This window comes from Bos grunniens, chromosome 16, assembly GCF_055505025.1.
Source record: "Bos grunniens cultivar Pamir isolate PY7600 chromosome 16, Bosgru_T2T1.0, whole genome shotgun sequence".
NCBI lineage: Eukaryota > Metazoa > Chordata > Mammalia > Artiodactyla > Bovidae > Bos > Bos grunniens.
In genome coordinates, this window is record NC_141180.1 from 57486688 (window position 1) to 57507427 (window position 20740).

Genomic DNA, 20740 nt, shown 5'->3' on the forward strand with positions numbered 1-20740 from the left:
GCTGAGATGGTCATTTTTCAGTAGACTATAATACCAGTCAAATGTTAAAACATAAGTCACAAAACTAAGTTTTCTTCTCAAACATTAAAACTAAAAAAAAATCTTGAGTCAGTATGTTAGGCTCTAAGTCAATCTGGTCAATCAACCCCTAAGATCTCAAGGGGAAACTTTTGATGGCCCTTTTGAAAATAAAAAGATGAATGCTTTGAGATCACATGGTAAATTTGCTGGCGCAAATGAATTTTCTTCAGAACTCATGAGTAAAAGATGAAAAAAAATTTTTTTGAGTCTTGTCCAGATGGATAAAATTCTCAGAAAACCAGACCCTTAACACAAAACTCCCAATTTTTGTGTATTCAGATATTACTGCCAGGTGCTGCCTGTTGTCTAACTAGCCCTGAGGGCTCATGTTTCAAATAGAACTTTATTAAACCTTCCTGTCCCAACCTATAAAAAATAAGTAGCAACAGAGTACATGTTTTGTAAGAGAAGAAAAAGGAAACACACAGAGGTTGGAAACAAAGAATCAGTGATTAATATTAGGATTACAAGACAGAAATCCTAACTTACAAATTTTTTTTTTTAATGTACTATCAAGACCATCCCCATGGAAAAGAAATGCAAAAAAGCAAAATGGCTGTCTGAGGAGGCCTTACAAATAGCTGTGAAAGAAGAGAAGCGAAAAGCAAAAGAGAAACGAAAGATATACCCATTTGAATGCAGAGTTCCAAAGAACAGCAAGGAGAGATAAGAAAGCCTTCCTCAGCTATCAATGCAAGGAAATAGAGGAAAACAACAGAATGGGAAAGACTAGAGATCTCTTCAAGAAAATTAGAGATACTAAGGGAACATTTCATGCAAAGATGGGCTCGATAAAGGACAGAAATGGTATGGACCTAACAGAAGCAGAAGATATTAAGAAGAGGTAGCAAGAATACACAGAAGAACTGTACAAAAAAGATCTTCAGGACCAAGATAATCACGATGGTGTAATCACTCACCTAGAGCCAGACATCCTGGAATGTGAAGTCAAGTGGGCCTTAGAAAGCATCATTACAAACAAAGCTAGTGGAGGTGATGGAATTCCAGTTGAGCCATTTCAAATCCTGAAAGATGATGCTGTGAAAGTGCTGCACTCAATATGCCAGCAAATTTGGAAAACTCAGCAGTGGCCACTGGACTGGAAAAGGTCAGTTTTCATTCCAATCCCAAAGAAAGGCAATGCCAAAGAATGCTCCAACTACCACACAATTGCACTCATCTCACACGCTAGTAAAGTAATGCTCAAAATTCTCCAAGCCAGGCTTCAGCAATACGAGAACCGTGAACTTCCAGATGTTCAAGCTGGTTTTAGAAAAGGCAGAGGAACCAGAGATCAAATTGCCAACATCCGCTGGATAATGGAAAAAGCAAGAAAGTTCCAGAAAAACATCTATTTCTGCTTTATTGACTATGCCAAAGCCTTTGACTGTGTGGATCACAAGAAACTGTGGAAAATTCTGAAAGAGATACGAATACCAGACCACCTGACCTGCCTCCTGAGAAACCTGTATGCAGGTCAGGAAGCAACAGTTAGAACTGGACATGGAACAACAGACTGGTTCCAAATAGGAAAAGGAGTACGTCAAGGCTGTATATTGTCACCCTGCTTATTTAACTCATATGCAGAGTGCATCATTAGAAATGATGGGCTGGAAGAAGCACAAGCTGGAATCAAGATTCCCGGGAGAAATATCAATAACCTCAGATATGCAGATGACACCACCCTTATGGCAGAAAGTGAAGAGGAACTAAAAAGCCTCTTGATGAAAATGAAAGAGGGGAGTGAAAAAGCTGGCTTAAAGCTCAACAATCAGAAAACTAAGATCATGGCATCTGGTCCCATCACTTCATGGGAAATAGATGGGGAAACAGTGGAAACACTGTCAAGACTATTTTTTGGGCTCCAAAATCACTGCAGATGCTGACTGCAGCCATGAAATTAAAAGACACTTACTTCTTGGAAGGAAAGTTATGACCATCCTAGATAGCATATTCAAAAGCAGAGACATTACTTTGCCAACAAAGGTCCATCTAGTCAAGGCTATGGTTTTTCCAGTAGTCATGTATGGATGTGAGAGTTGGACTGTGAAAAAGCTGAGCACCAAAGAATTGATGCTTCTGAGCTGTGGTGTTGGAGAAGACTCTTGAGAGTCCCTTGGACTGCAAGGAGATCCAACCAGTCCATCCTAAAGGAGATCAGTCCTGGGTGTTCACTGGAAGGACTGATGCTGAAGTTGAAACTCCAATACTTTGGCCACCTCATGTGAAGAGTTGACTCATTGGAAAAGACCCTGATGCTGGGAGGGATTTGGGGCACGAGGAGAAGGGGACGACAGAGGATGAGATGGCTGGATGGCATCACCAACTCTATGGACATGAGTTTGGGTAAACTCCGGGAGTTGGTGATGGACAGGGAGGCCTGGCGTGCTGCAATTCACGGGGTCGCAAAGAGTTGGACACAACTGAGCGACTGAACTGAACTGATTTACATCGACATCTTCTGAAACCAGATTTTACATGGAGCACTTTGATATGAACCCCATTTCAAAAGGAACAAACTGTGACTCACCTCCATGATCTCAAAAAGCAGCCCAGGCTCGATCACAATGATCACCTCATACTCAGCTGCATTTTTGCCAGGAATGCTTCCAAGAAATGAATCTCTCATTGCACACGCGCTTTCTATGGCTTCTTCCAGTCCAGGTTTCTTCCAGATAGAACTGGTTTTAATCCACCCAGTACGAAAAACACTCTTGGGTTCTTAAAAAAAAAAAGTTAAACCAATTTATATATATTTTTAAACTGTATATAAAACTCAAACCATCACACTTTTAGTATTCATGGGAAATAAGGATTGTTATTTGTGGGTAATAATTAATATGGTTGTTGTTCAGTTGCTACGTCATGTTTGACTCTTTGCAACCCCATAAGATGGCAGTGTGCCAGGCTTTCCTGTCCTTCACCAACTCCTGGAGCTTGCTCAAACGCATGTCCACTGAGTCGGTGATGCCATCCAACCATCTCATCCTCTCTCGTCCCCTTCCCCTACTGCCTTCAATCTTTCCCAGCATCAGGGTCTTTTCCAATGAGTCAGCTCTTCACATCAGGTGGCCAAAGTATTGGAGTTTCAGCTTCAACATCAGTTCTTCCAATGAACAGTCACGGCTGATTGCCTTTAGGATTGATTGGTTTGATCTCCTTGCAACCCAAAGGACTCTCAAGAGTCTCCTCCAACACCACAGTTCAAAAACATCAATTCTTCAGCACTCAGACTTCTTTATGGTCCAACTCTCACATCCATACATGACTACTGGAAAGACCATAGCTTTGACTATATGGACCTTTGTTGGCATCCTAAATGCTTACCAAATATTTACATCAACATTTGGAAATGTAAACAAAGGACAAGATATACAGTAAGATCTCAGAAGATGCCCAGAAGAAACTAAAATAGAAATATCCCAATATTACAGTAGATGTCTGTGGGTTATAAGATCAGGAGTGACATCCTCACTGTAAAATTTCTAATTTTCTGTAAGTTTAATGTAATCAGACAGAAAAAAAATTAGAAAACTATTCACTAGCAGGCACTATACGAAGACTCTTGAGAGTCCCTTGGACTGCAAGGAGATCCAACCAGTCCATTCTGAAGGAGACCAGCCCTGGGTGTTCTTTGGAGGGAATGATGCTAAAGCTGAAACTCCAGTACTTTGGCCACCTCATGCAAAGAGTTGACTCATTGGAAAAGACTCTGATGCTGGGAGGGATTGGGGGCAGGAGGAGAAGGGGACGGCAGAGGATGAGATGGCTGGATGGCATCACTGACTCGATGGACGTGAGTCTGAGTGAACTCCGGGAGTTGGTGATGGACAGGGAAGCCTGGCGTGCTGCGATTCATGGGGTTGCAAAGAGTCAGACATGACTGAGCGACTGAACTGAACTGAAAATATATTTCTGACATTTATAAAGGTATATAAGAAAAAGTGACTTGTCAGTATAGCCAAGCTGCTAATATATTTCAGAAAGCATTTTAAAGTGGCTTGAAAGATATGCTGAAATTCATCCTAGTCCTCTACACACAGATGAGATGCAGAAACTACAGTTGCTGAACCGAGACGCATGGTGCCACAAAGCAGGCACTGTATTAATAGATGAGTGTGTGCCTCTTACTTGAAGCAGATAAAAGGAGATGCTGCACCCTCAGCCAGGGTCTTTCTCACTCAGAGAACAAATCAATATTTCTTACCTTTAATATAGGGTATGTGCTGGAATACCTCTTCAGCCAAGTGAGGAAGAATGGGAGCAAAAGAGCGAACCATTACATCCAAAATTTCAGCTAATGCAGTCTGACAAGAGCGTCGTTTGGGATCATCTGCATTTTCACAATAAAGCCTGGACAAGAACAACTTATTGAGCAGTTGACAACATGCTATACACAATCACGGCCAAGGTGGGACCGGCCTCAGGCTGAGCTTATTCTGAAGGTGCCTAAGCCTATGGCTCTGTCTTCTAATTAAAGGATAAAATATTCCATCATACAGCGCTTCTGACTACATCCTCTATTCCACTTGACTCCTTCCAGGTGTGCTCACCTCCTCAAAAACTCAGAGCTATGCTATGTCCAATTCTGTTTTACAGATCGATAATAGCTAGAATCTAGACAACTCAGTGAACGGAAAATGAGTATGTCAGTTGATGGTATTTAGGATTCGAGTCCCCAGGCCTACAGTCTTCCCTGGTGGCTCAGGTGGTAAAAGAATCTGCCTGCAATGCAGGGCACCCAGGTTTGATCCCTGGGTTGAGACAATCCTCTGGAGGAGGGCATGGCAACCCACTCCAGTATTCTTGCCTGGAGGGTCTCCATGGACAGAGGAACCTGGCAGGCTACAGTCCATGGGGTCACAAAGAGTAGGACACAACTGAGCGACTTAGCAAGCATGCAGGCACCCCACCCTTACTTATGACCCTATCAGTACGTCAAGGGAAGGACTGGGATTTGTAATCCCAGTAGAAGGTCCCTGAGGTGCTGATGAGTAGGGCAGGCACTTCACACTGGCTGAGTTACTACAGGAGCAAAACATGAAGACAGCATGCAGCCTGCCTCTAAAAGGGCATCATTGATGTTATATGATGTTATTATATTAATAATTACCTGAATACTTCTCCCGCCTAAAGGCCAGCAAACTCCTGAAAACAAGCACTGTGTTCATGCCCTCACAGTCACAGCTACTACTTATTGAGGACTTGCTTTGTCAAACACAGCATTGAGTATGCTACTCATATTGTATCTTTTCATTTCCACTTTCTGAGATAGGTATTATCATCACCATTTTATGAATAAAGAAACTGAGATTACAGGATAAATTGCCTCAGCTCATCAAACTAGCAAGTAGCAGGGTGAAACTGCCCAATCAGACTTGACTCAAGAATCCAACTTCTTAATAATGGCCCAGGCCCCCCACTGCTGGCCTCTGCTTTCCAACATTTGCCGAGCAGAGTAGACAGTCAAGCACTGTTTGTTAAGCATTTGAATGTTCAGTCATACATACCTGTCTTTGATTATGCTGAAATAAAAATTGGAGAGTTCCCTGGTATAAAATGCTTGTAACAGCCGAACAACCTTTCCAAAGTCATACTGCTTATATGAATCATTAATCTAGGGAACAAAACCAAAATAAATTTGGAAGCTGGGATAAGCAAATAAAAATGCAAGTCGTCATGAGCAGAACATGTTCCTTTTCAAAAATACGTTTCAAAGGCAGACAAACACAAAACAGGAAAAATGCGAGAGCATTTAAGGATCTTTGAAAGGTTATTTCTGGATATGAAAGACTACTATCCTCAGAAAAAAAAAGAATAATTTACCCTGGACTCTACAAAAGAACAGGCATCAAATGAAAAGATCAAGTTTTAAGTGATGAAACAGCATTATTCTAAAACAGCAAAGGGTAAAAATTACCAATGTTCCCTCATTTATACAAAAAAAAAATAAAACTGGGCAAAAGTCTATATGTACAACTCTGACTTAAGTGCAAGCAATTCCAATTTTTGAGAAAATACAAATTACTTGTGTTTATATATGACAGAGTATTTTACAAGACACATTAAGAACTGTCATTTCAGTTACTGCTGTACTTTTGAGATGGCTATTTCTATACATCTGCAGACAAATAAAAGTACACCTCAACTTTATTCCTTCTTATACATGGAGCTGATTTTCAGAGGAAAATGTGGTCTGAGGAGAAGCCTGGCCTACTTTTGCCACCAGGCACTACTCTCGTCTTTTTTGAGAAACCAGAAGAATTCTAAGACTTCATACCTAGTCAACCTAGGAACATGTGGAACTGATCAAGTATAACTTTCCTCAGTGCTTTAGTCACTGTTTCTAACAAAGTTGGTTCCACTCAACATGCACCCCAACTGTGCTACCTCCAAAAGCGTATTAATGCTCACTCACCTTGTTTGCCAAATCCTGCAGTAAGTGTAGCATGTACTGGTCTATGACATACATGCTGTTGACAGGGATGGAATCTGTTTCTGGGTTGAAACCAGCCACATTTCCCAAAAGAAAGCGGAGTGTATTCCTAAGCTAGAAACATTGAGAAAAAAGAAATATGCAGTCAAAAAATATGAGTCCTTCAATTATTACTGAAATTGTTTTATTTTTCTATAATTTTTATCCAACTCATGTTACCTTCCTAATGGAATACTTTATTTTTATATCATTCCTTTTAAATAAGACAAAGTGCAAAAAAAAACACCATCTCATTTCAAAAGCCCAGTTATAGAAACAACCATTGTAATTTATAAATAAAACTGAGTTTTCTTTATATTTCTTTAAAATTTTAGGGCAAATCACCTGTCAGTGGCCCAGTCTGTTCATCAGTGTAGATGAGAATATTTTGCAGGTAAAAATAAATGGAATAAATGTGAATGGTCATTGAGCACACAGAAAGTATATTAAAATCAGCGTAATTACATATATTAAAAAGACAGTATATAAAAATGTTAACATTACCACTTACATTTCTAAACAAATAAATTAACATACGCTATTTTTTAAAGCTCACAACATGTGGAGAACGCATTTTCATTCAGTTGTGCAAGTGCCAACAAAACGCACCTCATTATTTTAACAAGGACTCAGTAACCTTTCATTCAGGAATAGTAAGGAACAGAAAGAGGAGTGATCCGACCTTGCTAATGTCATCTCTGGCAGCGTTCAGTAGAGATGGACTAATTGTGACTTCAGTGAAGACGTTGGACTCGGCAACCCACCAGCGAAGCACGTCAGCACCATAGGGGGGCTCTTTGCTGTGATCCTTTTCATTGAGGGGAAAAAAAAACATACCAATAAACAGCTTTTGATGACAATTTGATGAACAGATGTTTTAGGTAAGACTCCTATTCTGAAATGCTTGAATACAACATGATCATAAAATGTACCTGTATTGTAATGAAATAAGCTAACAATTTCAGAGATCCGGCTGCATCTAAAAAAACAACGCAACTGGAAAAGGGGGAGTATGGCCTGCGGCCTGGTGCAGTGTCTTCCCTGAGGTATCTGTAAACAGCTACTATGGCAGGCGGGCAGTCAGAGTACTGCCCTGGATGCCCTGCGATGGGGGACGGGCCGGGGTGGAGCAGGAGCGGTGCTTCCCTCTCGGTATGCCCAGGCTACTCTGACCAAGAGATGTGATTACTGGACTCTAGGAGGGCAGTTAAAAGCCGACAGGGTTAAAGAACAGATAAGCAGTATCTTTTCTGAAAGCAACTCCAAAATAAACCAAATTACCAGCAGCCCCAGATTTGATATTCTTTAATGAGTTGCTTTAAAGTGTATAATGTCCAAGAATGAAAGTTGCTGTCTCATTTTTTTTCTTATACTGTTTCTATTTAACTGTAAAACCATAGTTTATAAAGTTTTAAAGTTCAGACCATTAAAAAAGGGATAGCGTGAACCTAACTGGAGATTCAGACCTGAAATAAGTCAAAAAAGCCACAACAATCCCAATCCTTCACATTTTCAAAAAAGTCACACAAAACTTAAAGAGTCTAGATTTAAAACATGGTAAAGCATTTGCTACGAGTATAAAAATCAGTTTTGTGAGTTTTTTTTACATTGAAGTAACTATGTTAAGGGTCTTGCTGCCAAATTAAGAGCCTTAAAACAAAAATAAAATGAGTTTTTAGGGAACCACTTACTTGTCCTCCATTGATGACAACATCAGGATCAATGATATTCCCAAGAGACTTGGACATCTTTTCTCCCTTTTCTCCAAGGGTAAATCCATGAACAACCACTGTCCTAAGAAGACAAATGAGCTACCATACTAATAAACACAATTATGATGGACATTTTGAAGATGACTTACAGCTTAAAAACAGTGTCTTAGTTTGACACAAATATAAAAAATTTTTCTTGCCAGAATATATATGAAAATTTTTCTTCAAAGTATAATTCTAAGCTGCTTATTTATCCTGATTATTAAATACTAACCTCTCTATACACAGAAAATATTTTTATGCTTACATTCACTAAACAATTGTCTTCTGATCATCTATAATGTACCGATTTTGATCATTAAAACTAACCAGAAAAAGTATGTCTTAAAAAAAATTATCACCACAAAATTATCTTTGTTCAAAAAGGCAATTTGAGAAATATATCTGTTCCATTGACTTTTAAAAGCATGTTATACTAGAAACATAAACATGCCGATTACTCAGAAGAGTTTTCATTTTGAGATGGCAAAAATCTTAAGCCATTTAAGAATCGTTCTGGGTAGAATCCACATATTTGAATAAGGAAAAGCTATTATCTGTAACGAAATAAGAACCCCAAATTTAATAAAATTCACTAAAAAAATGTTTCAGTTCATTAACCACTTGCGGAAATTACAAATATAAGGTATCTGATCAAGACTGTCCCTAGTGAAACTGGAGTATCCTCTCTACATCTATCCGTGTCTACCATATTTAAGGTCAAGCTCTCGTGGGTTTCTCTACTACGCCAGTCAATGCCGGTTTTACTTCTGGGACTTAGGATCTGTATCAGAGTGAAAGAACTTTTCTGTATTACTGTCTCCTTTGTGTCTTATTTTTTTTTTTTACTTCAAACATTTCTCTCATGAGATTGAAGCCTGTAAACTAATTAAGGGCAGTGTTTTATCACATACATATTATTTCACACTGGCAAGTACTCAGCAGAAATACTCAAGGTATGCTCACTCGTTCAGCCCAGGTGTAATACTTACTTAAAAGGCGACTTATTCCTTGCTGCCACACTTGTTAATAAGGAAGACTGAAACCACCCCCCAAGCTGGTCTTTTCCTTCCAAATACAAATCTGCTCTTTGGTCAGTACCTCCAAAATAAATATGGGAAAAAAAACACAGAAATCTAAGTCAATTAAAGTTAAAAAATGGAAATGAATACTTATTAAAATATTAAAAGTAATCATGTTGCCTATTTCTTGTGTCATCCTCCACCCAATGGCCACACTACATTCACCTCAGCTGTTACCTTTACTGTCAATTTATTAACCAAGATAAATAAACTTTGCAGTATGATCTTCCAAACAACAGACAGCTAAAATATTATCTAAATTAGAAACTAATTCATAATGACTGTCAATTATCAGTATTACCAGTTAAATCTTTAGTGAAAATAAACTACTATTTTTATTAATTCAGTAGTTATTTGCTGAGTATCTAATAACCTTATTGTTGTCATTTAATTCTCAGAGTAACTCTAGAGGGGAGTTTTTACAATCAACATTATCGCATCAAGGCTGAAGCAGCTAATGAACTTTGAAAAATACTTCAAAAGCACTATTTCATATATGGCATATGCAATTTTGAAATGCAGGATGTTACTCTAAACACAGTAGGAGGTAACTCTTTTTCCTGTTTATAACACTACTTAACCTACCTACCAACCTTATGGAGTGTTATCTGCTTACATTTTCAATATAATTTAGGAAAACAAAGTGCCTAAACTGGCAATATTTTCTCTTGAGTACAATATTAGAAACTATTTAATATTGTTGCTATTAAACATTACTACAACTGAACATTACTACATAAAAATCATACTATACATTAACTTATATTTGATTATGAATTTTTATGTACACTTTAGCTATAAAACAGAGTGAACATGAATTTATGCGTATTTTACTTCTCAAATTTCCTAGGCGGAAAGAAAGGCCCAAACAGTGGAACACATTTACCTGCTAGGAATCATGCTAATGTCCTCTCAATAACGAGGCCTACTACCAGAAGGATACCCCAAGTAAAACCTACCACGATTTTGGTCAATCCCTTCAACAATGGTGAGCGGAGCATGCAAGGCGTTTTTCCATATTCCTTTGCTCCAGAAAGGAAACCGCCTCATCCCTGTAACCTCCCGGTACCTGTCCGTAAGCTCTCAGTGAGGACACTTTACCTCTCCCTTTTCGCTTAGTATCCTTGAAGGCATCTGCTCACATCTAAACGCACCCTTTGTGCGCCTGCTACTACTCCCTTCTGATCCCTGCCTAATCTCTCCTTCCTCTTTATCCATGGAGTCAAAAGCTCACCCTAACCATGAGCAAGGAGAAACCAGTCAGTTGTCTGTGGCAAGAGGGGAGAAAGCTGTGAGAAGGTAATGGAGTACCAAAGAATAAGAACGGAAAAGCAGGGTGCCCGAGTTCTACTCTGACACTAACCTGTGTGACCACCAACTAATGTGATTCTAATTCAATCTCATGTCCTTTTCTGAAAAATGAGATGCAGTCAGGCTATTTCAATGATTTCCACACTTGGTTTTACAGAACTCAGTACCTTGGGGCTGCCAAGGAGGTCAAAGAGAATGAGCTGATTGGGAGGAAGAAGAAAATTCCCACCTTTATTTATCTTATGTATTATGGGTCTATATAAAATTTCATAGAAGACACTGGATTAAATGATTGCCAGTGGCTCTTTTAGGTTTAAAATTATACTATAGTAGGAGATATACTTCCAAAAAAAGCAAAAAAAAAAAGTTCTTGATTAGAGATTTCTTCTGATAGCATTAATTTTCAAAACTGCCTGACAGGCAATAGACCTCTTGTTTTAGATTACCTGGGAGAACATTAGACCATGAAGTTCCACTATCAAACCAGATGTCCAAAATATCCTGACCTGGCACGTACTCCAACGCATCGGGACCACCGACCTAATAAGACAACGTAAAAACATTTTAATTACACAAAGACCATGATACTTACAATTAATATCCAAAAAAAGTCTTAAGAAAATGAAATACAACCATTAAATTCACATTTTACACTGACATTTCTTAAGTATTTTGCCGTTAGGGACAACTACTTCACTACTTCATCTACATGTACAAGTGACTGTGGCCACCTACACATGTATTAATGTAAATGTAAATTGTGTTCATTTTCTTGCAATTATCTTCCAGTTTGGACTTCTCCATGTACGATGCCATTGAACTCATGTCCTATGAAGGCCCTGATGCACCAGTGTTAGGCACTATTTTCCCACATCACACGTGTCTCTACTCAGCCAACAGAGCAGTTGCAGTCAATCCTGGCCCCCGGGGAGACAGCAAACCGCCCCCCCCACTCAGCCTCTGCTGCTGCACAAACACCCAGCTTCTCTCCTGAAATCAAACTGTCTACTCTCAAACTGCTCTGGCTCCTAGTTTATGATGACTAAATTCATGAACTTGACATGATAGCATCACTACTTTTTAACTCTCAGGAACCTCTCGGGTTGTCATTAAATCATGCAATACACACAAAGGCTGTTTAAGTCCAATGGAAACGTACCTGAGATAAGACTTCTTTCGGAAGAAGTTGCTCCGGGGGAAGAGTCCACCAGATATCACTGCCATGCTTTTCCACTAGTTGAATAATGTGCTCGATGGTTTGGCTATGTTCAGGTGGACAAAGCAAAACTGTTCAATTAGTTACCGTGGTTAATAGCAAACATTTAAAAAATTACAAAGTGGTGATTTTTTTCCCCCCATCTGCAGGGTATTTTTCCCAATATGCAGGACATTTTTTCCTATCTTTCCCCCAAACTTTAGTCATATTATCTTCAATTATTTGATTACTTTGTTGCTACTGTCATTGGTCATAAGTAGACCTTAAAAGAAAAAGGAAAAAAAGTTGTGTTTTTTTTAAATAAGGATATCTCCTGATACCTCTTTTTTGGTTACTAATTGCCCTGTTTCTATTTTCTATCCAAGTACCTATATTCAAAACCTCTTAATTATCTACCTCCTCCAATTTCTGCTCAAATTAAGCCAATACATTCTCTCAGTTCCACCTTAAAATGGTACTCAAATTTGTTCTTTGTTCAGATACTATTATTAGTCCAACCTCTCTGCCTCCTACCAGACTGGTGCAATGGTCTGACTTTTCCCCTATTTGCATTCCTTTATATGACACATGTAATTTAATTTAAAGGATACATCTCTGCATTCCTAAAATTGCTTTTATCACACCAACCCTGTCTCAGAAACTTCCAGTGCCCCCTCACTGCTTACAGGACTGAATCCAAATTCATCTGCATAAGAGGCCATGCTGTACCAGAGCATGGGTTTTGGTAACAGATATCCAGGCTTATCTCCCAACTGCTACTTTTCATATACATGACACACACAGTAGTAAAAGTTCTCTAAGTTTTGACTGTCCCTTCTGTTAAGACTAATAGTACAATTTTTATTCAAAAACATTTACTGAGTACTCCAACATCTTGGTCACTGTTCGAGGCACTAGAGTTACAGCAGATAACAAGGCGGATAAGATTCCCACCATAGTGGAACTTGCATTTTAGTGATCCTGGATACTTTTGTCAGGATGACTACAAACTAGATGAGATGATCCAGTAAAACTTAATGCATGCCTAACACACAAAAGAAAGCCAGTAAACGTGTATCAAATGCATACTGAAACTGATCATATCTTTGGGAAGATAAAGATACATAGTTATAAATCATTTGAAAATTAAACTCAGGAAAAATTCTACACTAAATTTTCTCACAGGAATAATATACTTTTAATTTATTATCACAGCTTTATGAACATTACAACTTCCCCAGCTGCTTTCCACCAAGTCAGAATACAGTGGTCAAGAAAACAGAGCATGTGTGGAGAAAATGGAACCCTCCTACACTGTTGGTAGGAATGTAAACTGGTGAAGCCACTATGGAAACAGTGCAAAGAGTCCTCAAAAAACTAAAAATAGAGCTGCCGTATAATCCTACAATCCCACTCCTGGGAACATATCCAGAGAAAATTATAATTGGAAAAGATACAGGTACCCTTATGTTCACAGAGCAATATTTACAACAGCCAAGACATGAAAGCAACCTAAATATCCATCAATAGAAGAACAGAGAGAGAAAATGTGGTGTGTACACACACACACGGAATATTACTCAGCCATAAAAAAGAACAAAATAATGCCATTTTGCTTCAACATGGAGGAACCTAGAAGTTATCATACTAAGTGAAGTCAGACAGAGAAAGACAAATACTATATGATACTACTAATACAAGGAATCTAAAATGTGACACAAATGAAGCTATCCATGAAACAGAAAGAGACTCACAGACACAGAGAACAGACCTGCGGTTGCCAAGGAGGGGAGCGTGGCTAGATTGGGAGCTTGGGGTTAGTAGACGCAAACTATTACATATAGAAAGGGTAAGCAACAGGGGCCTGCTGCATAGCACAGGGAACCATATTCAGGGTCCTGTGAAAAACTAGAATGGAAAGGAATATGAAACAGAATGTGTGTGTGTATACATATATATACACACACACAGCTGAGTCACTTTGCTATATAGTAGAAATTAACACAACATTGTAAACCAACTATACTTCAATAAAATAAATTTATAAAAAGAACATGGACCCCAGAGCCAGAGAACTTTCATTTAATTCCTGACCCTATCACTTACTAGCTATGTGACCCTGGGCAAAGCACTCAATATTCTGTACCTTACTTAGTTTGCAAAAATGCAAATAATAAAGTATCATTAAGAGAGCTATTATGGATATTAATTGAGCTTATATGCAAAATGCCTAGAACAGTGTCTGGCACATATTAATGGGCATTATGCAAGCAATAATAAGAGAAGAAGAAGAAGAAGAAGAAGAAGAATGTAAGAGAAGACCCTTGAGAATCCCTTGGACTGCAAGGAGATCCAACCAGTCCATTCTGAAGGAGATCAGCCCTGGGATTTCTTTGAAAGGAATGATGCTAAAGCTGAAACTCCAGTACTGTGGCCACCTCATGCGAAGAGTTGACTCATTGGAAAAGACTCTGATGCTGGGAGGGATTGGGGGCAGGAGGAGAAGGGGACGACAGAGGATGAGATGGCTGGATGGCATCACAGACTCGATGGACGTGAGTCTGGGTGAACTCCAGGAGTTGGTGATGGACAGGGAGGCCTGGCATGCTGCGATTCATGGGGTGGCAAAGAGTCAGACACAACTGAGCGACTGATCTGATCTGATCTGGTGTAATCAATATCTATTATTTAAACTGATTCTTTGAAGTCAGGAAACTTTACAGTTAATTTTGTTAACCAATTACCAAAACACATATCACACACATACATATTAATATTTAAAGATTAAAGTATGTATACTAAAGCCAACTTTTGAATTATCCTCCTTTCTACCACACTCCATTAACACAAGTAACTAAGAATGCAGGTCCACAAGAGTTGGTAGAAATGGAAGGAGTGGATAGAAAAAACCTCTATGCTCCTGACCTGGATCTACTTGTTATTAATCATGACCATGTATTATGAATCACTAAATCTCTCTAAGTCTGATAAATCAGATAAAATGAAGTGTTTATGAAAAATTGCTATGGGAGGCAAAAACCAAATGGGTGTTATAACTTAAATATGCTCTACAAATTGAAAACCAAAATACTTAAGTTGGTTATACTTCAAAGAATAGACTGAAAAAGTATGATGCTACATTTATTTTGAAGAAATTATAAATCATAAGGATGTGTAAATGGGCACAAGTCCATATTTCTAATACAGTCACACATTTCATATGGACTTTAACAGTAAAGATAAACTTTTTGTGACATGAGACCATAAAAACTTTGTGCAATAACTACCTAGTTATATGACAATATTTAGTTACATATTACTATTTTATATAGTTTACACAGAACACTGTATCAGTTAAGAAAACTGAATATACTATAATAGAAAATCTGAATAAACCTAACGCTATTACTCTTAGAACAAAAAAGAGATACTATCAAAGGATTCTCCAGGCAAGAATACTGGAGTGGGTTCCCATGATGTTAGGATTTTATTACTCAAAATAGTTTTTGTGTATATACAAGTTTATATATTTATGTGTATACCTTTATTAATAAAAGGACTTTATAAGACCTCTCTAATTGGATTCATTTAAAAATGGCTAAAGTGACAGATAAACTGTTCTGTGTCTTGGGGTTCCTTAAATGCTGGGCCTTATAAGCAAGTAACACAATTAAAAGCGAGGCCTTGAAACTGTGTCTCCCAAATCATGGCTCAATTCTGCTTTACTTCTCCTTTCAGCCTTTCTGGGCTTCCCTAGTGGCTCAAAGGGTAAAAAATCCACCTGCAATGAGGGAAACCTGGGTTTGATCCCTGGGTTGGGAAGATCCCTTAGAGGAGGGAACGGCTTACCCACTCTAGTATTCTGGCCTGGAGAATTCCATGGACAGAGGAGCCTGGTGGGCTACAGTCCATGGGGTCACAAAAAGTCAGACACGACTGAGTGACTTTCACTTTCAGCCTTTCTAACTCTTTTACGAAGACAAACACTGCATCTGTGAACTCATACTCCCCTTCTCTGGGGTTTGCTGGGCAAAGGCAAAAAGACCCTCAGTACCCATGCAGGATGAAGGCGTGAACCAGAGACAAGTCAGAAGCAGGAAGTCTCCAGAGACAAGTGCGCTGACAGAGCAAGCACCAAGTCCAAAGACCAGAGTCTACCTGCAACTTACTAGATACTGACAGGAATACATCACGTCATTCTTCTGAGCTTCAGTTTCTATGGATACTGGGAATGCCTGGAGAAGGAAGACTATTTGAAAATTTTTATTTTTTGTTTTCTTTTGAACTTTTTATTTTGTACTGGGGTACAGCCGATTAACAATGCTGTGACAGTTTCAGGTGAACAGTGAAGGGACTCAGCCGCACATATACGTGTGTCCATTCTCCCCCAAACGCCCCTCCCAGCCAGGCTGCCACATTACCTCGAGCAGAGTTCCATGTGCTACACGGCAGGTCCCTGCTGGTCACGCATTTTAAACACAGCAGTGTGTACATGTCCATCTCAAACTCCCTAACTACCCCTTCCTGCTGGCAACCATAAGCTCATTTTCTGTGAGTCTCTTTCTGTTTTGTAAGTTCATCTGTACCATTTCTTTTTAGTTTCCACATATAAGGGATGCCATGTGGTATTTCTCCTTCTCTGTCTGACTTACTTCACTCAGTACGGTAATTTCTAGGTCCATCCATGTTCCTATAAATGGCACTGTTTCATTCTTTCTAATGGCTGAATAATATTCCACTGTATATATGTACCACATCTCCTTTATCCATTCCTCAATCAATGGACACAGGTTGCTTCCACATCTTGGCTAGAAAATTTTTATTCTTAAAAAAAAGTCCTAATATTTTAGTCTCCTTACAATTGTAGATGATACTTGCATATCCATTTCAGAATGCCTAATCCAACTATAATGAAATTATTTTTTATATTGCTAAGTCACAGATAAATTCAATGAAGTTTCAGAATTATATTTTAATTATTACTTAACTATATTCAAGTATCTTAGTGAGAGTCTGTAATGAAAAATACCCAACAGCAAAGAAAGATTTCAATTTTGCAACTGACATGTTATTAAGGTAACTATTATTATAGAATCACATCAAGTTTAGTTAACCACTTCTAGCCTAACTAAAGTTGAAGTTTTAATTGCTACATTTCCTTATAAAGATATAGGTAGTTTATTTACATATACAAAATAATGGTCCAATATAAAAAGTTTAGTATTGTATTATGTAAACCTTATTTGCAAATATGCTTTTTAACACATAAAAGTCCCTTATTTCAGTGACGAGGAAAGTTTTATTTTGTTTTTCTTTTACTTTACCTAATAATACTTACTAAAATCGATGTAACCACACAATGTTATCTACACCAATGAAAATAATCCTGTAGTAGCTTTAAAAAATCTAATTTCAAAAAGGCTGTCATAAATCAAATACATACTACTAAGAAAATGACTATTTTGTGTTCTTCCCAACATACACAGATGAACAAAAAAAATGCTTTTTTCCAGTGTACTGAAAACAAATACAAAGCATTTTTAAGAGGGGAGAGAAGCTCTGCCACATTAATAGACCAAGTCTTACTAACATTTAGAGCAAGACTTGCTTCCTTCCTTTTTATCATGAAATATAAAAATATGATGTACTAAATGTACCCTAAAGGCATTTTCTTCTGCAACTTAACTCTATTTTGAGATCTTAGACAACTATATTACATATGTTTTTAAAGGAAAATAAAGACAACTCTGAATTAGAGTATAAAAGCTGAACAAAATTTATAACAAATAAGAAAGCAGATTTCAAAAATAAAAAACATTCTCATAACCCAAACAAATCAAAATTTAAGTGCATGGAATTGGTATAACAAAGTGAGAACTTTCTCCTGACCTATATACTCTGGTGATCTGAATGTCCCAAAAAGTTGTGGCAGTTTTAAAAATAAAATTTGCAATAAAAATAAATGAGCACATATAACTTTCACACTTGAGATGACCACAGTGGATTGCAAAATAAAGATAAATTTAATATTCAAACAAAATCTGAAAAGTAATTTGGGTAAGAAATACAAGTAAATGCTGTACAAGTGCTCAGAAAGTACTCATTACAGCACTGTAAAAAACTTAGAAACAGTCAAATGTTGGGATGGGCTACATTTATTTGATTTTCATACAGAGGGAGTCAGGCAACCATTAAGAGCTAAGCTACTTAGGCTGCTTGGATTCAAGTCTGTGACAGATGATTCTCATTTTTAACTCCCCCTGCTGATAAGCTCAGATTTTAGTAATTATTTAGGGGCTCCCTAAGGAATGTAAGGAAGATAAAATTCTAATTTGAAAACTGAAATTAAATGAGGATAATTTCATGAGGAATTTGGGGTAGCTCTACAAAGATGAGAATATAATACGATGTTCTAGACTTTTTTCCTGTAGCTATTTTATCAAACAATCTATCAAAACCATAAAAAAAAAAGAGCTAAGCTACCATTTTTAATGGCTACCTATTAATTTTTAATGGCCACCTATTAATTCTTCCCAAACTGACTTTATTTCTTCTTTTTCATATCATGTTTCTTCATAAACAATTGTATTAGACATCCCTACATTTATCTACCTATATATCTATATCTATACAAGAGATGTTAGTGTATAAGAGATGTTAGTCCTTTTGCTTCCTTAGGATAAATACTTAGAAGTGTAACTTTTTATTACAAAATTGAGATTGTGCTTTAAAGTTTTAAAACAATTTCTAGTGATATTATTCTTCTGAAAAATAGAACATAAGAAGTAGTCAAAATTTATCTTTTGAAATATAAGAAATCCCCCCTTTGTTAATAAAATGCTAAACTTAACACAAACACACAGTTAACTTATAACCTAAAGATCAGTATAAATTACTGTTAATAAAAGTGGGTGAAACCACTTATCACTACATAATCTCTATGCTTCCATCTTAATGCTGCATTTCATAAAGCAATAAGTCCATCATAAAACTTTGTACTTTACGCAATGGCCTTATCTAAACACACATATTATGTGTCCTTCCTGGGTTTCAATCTGTGAAAATGCACTAGGTAGAACCAGCCACTGCCACATCAACCAATCATTCTGAACTTCGATATCAACTGGGCTCAAGTTTATTTAGCGTGTTCCTAGAAATCAAACAGCATTAAGATTATAAGGTAATGAAGAAACTGTTGCTGTCATTTCAGTTCCCTGCGTTTTGTCTTTATAAAAGCAAAAATGCTAAGGACTATAATATTTTTTTCTTCTGGAAGTCACTGGAATTAAGAATGAGGTAAGAGGCTAAATGTTTCATATTTATTTACTACATTTAATTCTAGAAATTGGGGGTGGTGTCTGTTTTTAATTTAATCCTATATTTTGAAGATGACAGGAAACAATTTTGGAGAAATTTTTACTTGATGAATACTATCGAACTTTTTCACAAATAAGTCATTATTATTAACATAAGCAAAAATTTGAGGTAGCTAAATCTAACACTCAAATTTGAAATTCCTTGCATGTTTCTAATGAAATTTCTCATATTTCTGTAAATCAGGGGCTAAGTTTCCTAAATGCATGTTAACTATTGCATTAACACTTAAATGTTCTGAAATGAAAGAAACTTAATAACTTTTTTTCCTTCCTAGTTTCTATATTTATCTTTATTATATAAAGAGTAATTGTCTTTACTAATTAGTAATAGATTTCCACCTAAATTATAAAGATGTTATATCACAGATTAAGATAAATGATTAATGATACTGAAGTCAAAAGTGGAATTATTTCTTGAGAAAATACAAATATGAATATAAAGTACAAATGAGAACATTAATTCAAAATAAAAATTAAACATCAAAGTTTCATATCTACCAGTCTCTCAACTTCTGTAGGAAAGAATAAATCAAGATTTTCTTCTGTGAAACTACATAAGAGATAATTTATACTTTCATTCTGCAAAGCGGAGGGAACCTTCTGATGTTCTTAATGGCGTCATCGATTGTAACAGCAACTCCATGTGGACTGTGCGTCAATTTCCAGTGGAGATGCTGTTACTTTTGATGGCTGCCAACTCACTGCAGTGTAAAGGCATATTCAAGGAAGACCAAGAAAATCATGGTCACCCGATTCTCACTTGATTCAGGAAAAAACACAGACATCCTTTCATGTGGTATTTAAAAATTGACAAATAATTAAGAATTAACATCCATTAAAAAAAAAAAAATCAACTGTTATGTCACTTAAAGGACCAAACATGGAAGAGGATTAGAGTTATTATTCAGAAATGGTGTACAGGAAAATGACCTATGAATTGACAGACAACGTGACTAAGTCTGTCTGTCATTTCTGTAGGCCAATGTTCTGTATATCTCTGCGACTTCAAAATCAGAAATCAACTATACCACGCAAGCAACACAAAGCTCAATGCAGAGAAAAGAATCTGTTACTCACCATGCAAACAAACTGACTGAAAATAAAACACAAATTATACCTAAAAAAAATCTGCTTGTTTTTTCTGACAAAGCTCACATTTATTTCACCTACGTCACTGACCAATTGACCTAGGTACCATTTTGTTGTAGTGATCAAATAATGGTCAAATAAACCAGCTTGCTCTACTTACTAATATGTACAACTGGTACACTTCAATCACTTCAGGGAAACTCCCTAAAAATCTTGCTCTCTAAGTGCAGAAAAGAGTGAGGAACAATCACAGTGTTTTTATAAACATTTCCTTCAAGGAAAACTCCCTGGTAAGGAATTTAAGCAATACTTGTGTAAATTCATCTCAACTTTAATTCTCAGTAGGGAAAATAAGATACTAGTTTTTATGTGATCAAGCT

General features: G+C 37.2%; 1 protein-coding gene across 1 annotated transcript in view; it reads right to left on the reverse strand.

Moving 5' to 3' along the window:
• Positions 1 to 20740, reverse strand: part of IARS2 (isoleucyl-tRNA synthetase 2, mitochondrial) — a 44018-nt gene that overhangs the window by 3153 nt on the left and 20125 nt on the right. The window contains exons 13-21 of the mRNA XM_086342733.1: positions 11860 to 11962; positions 11147 to 11240; positions 9300 to 9408; positions 8248 to 8350; positions 7239 to 7364; positions 6500 to 6631; positions 5592 to 5698; positions 4289 to 4434; positions 2612 to 2802 (exon numbers count right to left, since the gene is read on the reverse strand). Of these exons, the coding sequence (XP_086198859.1) occupies positions 2612 to 2802; positions 4289 to 4434; positions 5592 to 5698; positions 6500 to 6631; positions 7239 to 7364; positions 8248 to 8350; positions 9300 to 9408; positions 11147 to 11240; positions 11860 to 11962 (1111 nt within the window). The remainder of the gene's footprint in view (positions 1 to 2611; positions 2803 to 4288; positions 4435 to 5591; positions 5699 to 6499; positions 6632 to 7238; positions 7365 to 8247; positions 8351 to 9299; positions 9409 to 11146; positions 11241 to 11859; positions 11963 to 20740) is intronic.